The 5,814-nt window shown below is 34.5% G+C and overlaps 2 protein-coding genes across 2 annotated transcripts; one reads left to right on the top strand and one right to left on the bottom strand.

Moving 5' to 3' along the window:
- Positions 1-1,490: 1,490 nt before the first annotated feature.
- On the bottom strand, positions 1,491-2,075 carry LOC111886264 (uncharacterized). Its single transcript, XM_023882507.1, has 2 exons — positions 1,799-2,075; positions 1,491-1,636 (listed from the first exon to the last, which is right to left on the bottom strand). Exons 1-2 carry the CDS (start codon positions 2,073-2,075, stop codon positions 1,491-1,493), a joined length of 423 nt encoding a protein of 140 aa, XP_023738275.1.
- A 959-nt stretch (positions 2,076-3,034) lies between these two features.
- Positions 3,035-5,015, top strand: LOC111886443 (eupatolide synthase). The gene is made up of 2 exons (XM_023882691.3): positions 3,035-4,095; positions 4,196-5,015. The coding sequence occupies exons 1-2, from the start codon at positions 3,202-3,204 to the stop codon at positions 4,799-4,801; spliced, it is 1,500 nt and encodes a 499-aa protein (XP_023738459.1). The 5' UTR covers positions 3,035-3,201; the 3' UTR covers positions 4,802-5,015.
- The last annotated feature ends 799 nt before the right edge of the window (positions 5,016-5,814 follow it).

The raw sequence follows: 5,814 nt of genomic DNA, 5'->3' as shown, positions 1-5,814 counted from the left end.
ATGATGCTTGACAGAATATTCAAACTATAATTTTGTTGAAAAGATATATAAAGTTGTCAAGTGAATCATATAATTTCTTTCTTTTATTTGATCATTGACCCACATTGTGTTTCATATTGTCATTTGGAGCTTTTTGGTGCGTTTTGTACTCTAATCTTTTAACATCAAGTTTAGTACCCCACCATCCTCAAACCATGGATATGGATCAATACTAAAATGTATATGATTAGGTTAAAAGTAAACCTCATTATGTTGCTTTACTTGTGTGTTTATTTCTTAAAATTTTATTTTTAGGTTTAATGATTTTTGCTTCAGGTTCCATTTGTATTTGTAAACATCCATAGAAAAAGGTTTACAGGTAATGGTTTGTAACGTTATTGGTTTTAAGTTGAATTTGTTGTATTTTTTTATGAATATTTTTAGCCATATGTGTCAACTTTCTTTTCTGATTATTGAAATAGTGTAATATTTTTGGTAAGCTTTGAAAAAAATTGATCTAAGTCAAATGATGATTCTTCCCTAGTTAAAAATAAAGATTCTTCCCTAGTTAAAAATAAATCTTCAACCGATATAAATGATATGAAAAATAGGTGACAGTTTCGGTTGTAGTATGGTACAAAACCATTAATTATGCATGTGTATGAGCACCAATAATGTTCATTTATTTATTTAGAGATCAGCTGAAAGATCAAGAAAGATCTTAGGCCATCCATATCAGTGCATTGCCACTAATCTTTCAACTGTGACACATCAGGTTTGCAATGACTACTCACATCAGTGCAATAACACTCATCTTTCAAAAGTGTTCCCAACTGCCACATCAACAATTACATTATATATGTATATATATATATATATATATATATATATATATATATATATATTAAATATTAATATTTACATAATAATAAATAAACATAAATTTTATTATTATAATTAAAATAATATTTTTAAAATAAAATAACAAAATAATAATAAATATTAATTTTATTTTACTTTATTAATTATTTAAATGTCAAGACGTTACAAAAAACATGAATTATAAAACAAATATTACAATATTATTCCACATTTTCTTCGTCTTCAAATCGGTTCCAAATCTCTTCAATCAAATCCGCTTGTAGTTTGTGATTTATGGATCTGTTATGAATTTTTGCATGACTCCGAAGATAAATTTCATATGAAGGAAGACGACTTCATAAAATTTCAGGCCTAACTATATTAAAATTAACATCATTATCTATATAATCAAATTGACGAATATATGAATCACATTCATCTTCTGGAATCATATTGTGCATAATGACAAGCTCTCATTATTCTCTAATTATTTCCTTGCACCACATACGCGATGGTCCACTAATAATAGCAAACCTTGCTTGTAATATGCCAAACGCTCTTTCAACATCTTTCCTAGCCGCCTCTTGTTTCTTTGCAAATAGTGCATGTTTCGGTCCTTGAGGTAAGGGTATTGATTTTACAAAAGTAGCCTAATTGGGATAAATTTCATCTGTGATGTAGTAACCTAAGTTGTAATTGTTACCATTCACTTGGAAGTTAATCTTTGGTGCTTTCACTTCTAACAGCTCGTGAAAAATAGGAGAACGGTCTAACATATTGATGTCATTTAATGTACCTGGAAGTCCAAAAAAAGCATGTCATATCCATAAATCTTGTGACGCAACAACTTCTAATATTATTGTTGGACTTTTATGATCTCCACTAGCATATTGCCCATGCCATGCAACTAGACAATTTTTCAATTCCCAATGCATACAATCAATACTACCTAACATACCTGGAAACCCTTGTTCGTGTCCAACATGAAGTAACCGTTGAAGGTCTTCAACAGTTGGTCTTCGCAAGTACTCGTCACCAAACACACTAATGATAACTTTTACAAATTTCTTGACACATTTTATTGTGGTGGTTTCTGCAATATGTAGATATCCATCAACGGCATCTGCAGCTACACCATACGCTAACGTACGCATGGCGGCAGTGCATTTCTGAATAGATGATAGACTTTGTCTACCGGTGCAATCTCTATTACTTTGATAGTATGGATCAAACATCGTTACCGCATAAAGTATGCGCTTAAATAATGGCCTTCGCATTCAAAATCTACGTCGGAATAAATCTTCATTATAGTTCGGACGCTCAACAAAATAGTCTTTATGCAGAAGTTCTGCTCCATCTACACGATTCCTTCTAATATATCGTTTTTGAAAGACCACGATATGAAAAAAGAATACACAACAACTTTGAAAGAATACACAACAACTTTAAAAGACCACGATATAAAAAAAGATGGACGTCAAAAGAGTAAACTAGCAATGAAATTATTAGAAATTGATCCATCAACATTGTCAGAACAACAAAGAAAGTTGTATGAAATGCAACTCGATATGTTATTAAACGGAAAATGATGTCCGTTTTATGCACTCTATCAATTACGTTTAAATAATTGTATTTCTTTTAATTTAATATGTTTATGATCATTTATATTTTAAATAAATAATAGTTATTAATATTTGTTAATTAAATATGTTAAACATATGTCCACAAATGATAACAATAAGCTTGTATTATATATATATATATATATATATATATATATATATATATATATATATATATATATATATATATATATATATATATATATATATATATATATATATATATAGTAAAGATAGTTTAAATAAATAAAATATTAAAATTGAAAACATTATTTAATGTTAAATTTAAGTTTGCAACCTTTCTATATTTGAAAGAACAGGACTTATATGGAATGCATTCGAAATTTGCAAGGCGGATGCTCTTACCAGAAAAACACAATTCTTAAATGATGTCAGAAAATAGCTGTCTCACAGTAAACAAGCCTACATGCAAACAACTTACATTAATGACAATAAACAGGAAATCGATTAGGTCATTTATCTCTGCGCCCAACAGCAAATATTATAATAACAAAGTCATGTTAGTCCAGAACGAGCAATATAGAAATGTATATATATTCGGGACGATAGCCACCAACCTAACGCTCAAAATTTATAATTGATAATTGTAATCCCTATGGATAACGATACCGCATCTCCCGCCAGCATAATAAGGTCGCCCCCTCCACCGTTATAAGTAGAGGTGGATATAATTAACTGCAAAGCAAATACATCAAAACCCTTATATTCACGCACATGCATGGATACCTTCACTTTCTTCCCTTCATGGCTTCTTCAACCAGTACTAGTTCTCTTCTTTTCTTGTGCCTTGATATATACTCACCTAAGGAAGAAGTCATCCATGGCTTACCCTAACCTTCCCCCTGGCCCTCGGAGGCTTCCTTTTATAGGGAACTTTCATCAAATTCTAGGTAAGGACCTCCATCATGTCCTATGGGAATTTTCCCACAAATACGGCCCCATCATGCTCATTCATCTAGGTTCCAAGCCATATGTTATAATCTCTTCCAGTGAATTGGCCAACCAAGTCTTAAAAACTTACGATCACATACTCAATAACCGTCCACGCTCCAAGGCTTTTGAACGACTAACGTTCAACTACATGGACGTTGCGTTCTCACCTACTGATGATCATTGGAAGAAGATGCGTAAGGTTTTTATAACCGAGTTCGCAGGTTCTAAAAGAACCAGATTCTTTAAAAATGTGTTAGATATGGAGGTCAAGACTATGCTTGATTCTTTTTCTTCACATCTTTTGGATACTACGATAAACTTAGAAGATCACATCGAGCATCTCATAACTGACGTTGCCTGCAAGCTTGCAGTGGGTAAGAGCTACAGAGAAGGGACGTTAGTTAGGGGTAAAACATTAAAAGAAATTCTTGATGAGCTGGTCATCATGCTGTCGGGTTCCTTGTCGGATATATTTCCATCAGTTGGGTGGATATTGGACGGATTAAGAGGGTGGAATGGTAGACTAGAACAGTGTTTCAGTGATTTGGATAGCTTCCTCGAGATGGTTCTTGATGAACATATTGATCGTACTGAATCAGAAAGAGGCGACCATGAAAGAGACTTGATAGATGCATGCAGATCTCAGTTGACCAGAGATGAATTGAAAAGCCTTTTGATGGTAAACACTTTGTTTCAGTTTCATTCATAGATATTCCTTTTGACAAAAGATTATGTATATATAAGTTATACCCTAACTCTTTTGATCGTAAACTTTTCAGAATGTGATCAATGGATCGGTTGACACAACTACTGCCGCAACCATCTGGGCAATTTCTGAAATTATTAAAAACCCGAGAGTTATGCAAAAGCTGCAAGACGAAATTAGAAGCTGTGTCGGAAAGAAACCGAGGATAGACGAATCAGATATTACACAAATGACATATTTAAAACTGGTGGTGAAGGAGACGTTAAGATTACACCCACCCCCATTTTTGCTTGTACGAGAATGCACAAGCCATTGTCAGATTAATGGATGCGACATCTTACCTGGGACAAGAATCTTAATCAATTCATGGGGAATAGGAAGAGATTCAAAAATCTGGAAAGATGATGCAACCGATTTCAATCCCGAGAGGTTAGAAAACCTTGAAGTTGATCAGTGTGAGATGGTTCCATTCGGAGGGGGCAGAAGATCATGTCCAGCAGCAAACATGGCTACTTCCATTATAGAATTCACGGTAGCAAGTATATTTTACTCATTTGATTGGAAACTTCCAAATGAAGTGAATAATGAAAATCTGGACATGGAGCAAGAAGGCTTTCCGGTTGTTAAGAGGAAAGTACCTCTTTGCCTTGTGCCAATGAAGCACAATCCCGAAGACTAGCTATTAATTGTTCCCGAATAAGTAGGAGTTGAAGTTGTTTTATTTTTATCTGGAACCTTTTTTAAATTACGTCAATAAAACCTTGGCAGGAAGGTATTTGTCAATCCCTTGTTTCTCCTTCTCCTCTTGGTTGGTCTGTGTTTTGTTTTCCTTGAGCCCAAAGAAGGGGAAACGTACTACTTACAAACAAGATATCAAAATTATATGTTCCATTTGTTCGACGTATTATCTAGAAATCCGTTGCTAAATCCACTTATTTGTAAATAGTAATGCATTTAACATTAAACAACAAGTTCAATTGTTATCGTACAACGAGTGAGATGGCAAACGGGCAACAAGTTGTGCCTCTAAGCCTTTTTGAATGGTAATACTAATTCTTTTAAAGACTACATCCGAAGATCTAGAGGATATAACATTATTATGCATGATTTATTGTACTCTTTTAAGAAGCTCTATCGCATCCGGTGCGAGGAAACCAAACGTAACAAATGCAAATGATATGAACACGTGTTGATTCTCCATGCACGATCTCTCATGTTTGGTGACTTTGCTTGTGGCCGCTTTTAAAGCAACATGTCCCGCAGTGAAACCCCCAGCCCTCAGGCCCACGAGAGGGGATACCCCTGTAGGATCGACACATCCGTGTTTCCTACCGACCCATACAAAAATCAAAATCTCAGCCGGTCTGAGGGTTGACCTTCCTTCTGTCGGATCAGTCAAGAAATTAACAGGTGCCTCTTTCTTAGCAGAAACCCCGGCACGCTTAAATATGTCAAACAAAACATCCCTAACCATATTGTGCCTGTATTTGAACCCCGGGAGTTCATTACAGTGATCTGCATGCTCTCCAAAAGAGTCCAAACATGCCTTGCGACACACAGGACATATCTCATCAGCTGGGAAAATAGGAATCATGAGTCAATATTTGAAAATAGTACGATACTCCACGGGAGACATGTGTTGGCCAAGCCCATCTATAGGGATAGCCAGAAGAAAATCTTGAGCATGTGGTG

The sequence above is a fragment of the Lactuca sativa genome, chromosome 2, assembly GCF_002870075.4.
Source record: "Lactuca sativa cultivar Salinas chromosome 2, Lsat_Salinas_v11, whole genome shotgun sequence".
Classification (NCBI taxonomy): Eukaryota; Viridiplantae; Streptophyta; class Magnoliopsida; order Asterales; family Asteraceae; genus Lactuca; species Lactuca sativa.
The sequence above is the reverse complement of the archived record's forward strand: the minus strand, read 5'-3'. Positions and strand labels throughout refer to the sequence as shown.

Bases quoted from the DNA above. Each gene is read 5' to 3' on its own strand.
- LOC111886264 (XM_023882507.1), bottom strand. From the start codon at position 2,075: ATGTTTGATCCATACTATCAAAGTAATAGAGATTGCACCGGTAGACAA. The intron at 1,637-1,798 runs GTATGTTAGGTA...TTGGACTTCCAG, and splicing joins ACACGAACAAGGGTTTCCAG to GTACATTAAATGACATCAAT.
- LOC111886443 (XM_023882691.3), top strand. From the start codon at position 3,202: ATGGATACCTTCACTTTCTTCCCTTCATGGCTTCTTCAACCAGTACTA. The intron at 4,096-4,195 runs GTAAACACTTTG...TAAACTTTTCAG, and splicing joins AATTGAAAAGCCTTTTGATG to AATGTGATCAATGGATCGGT.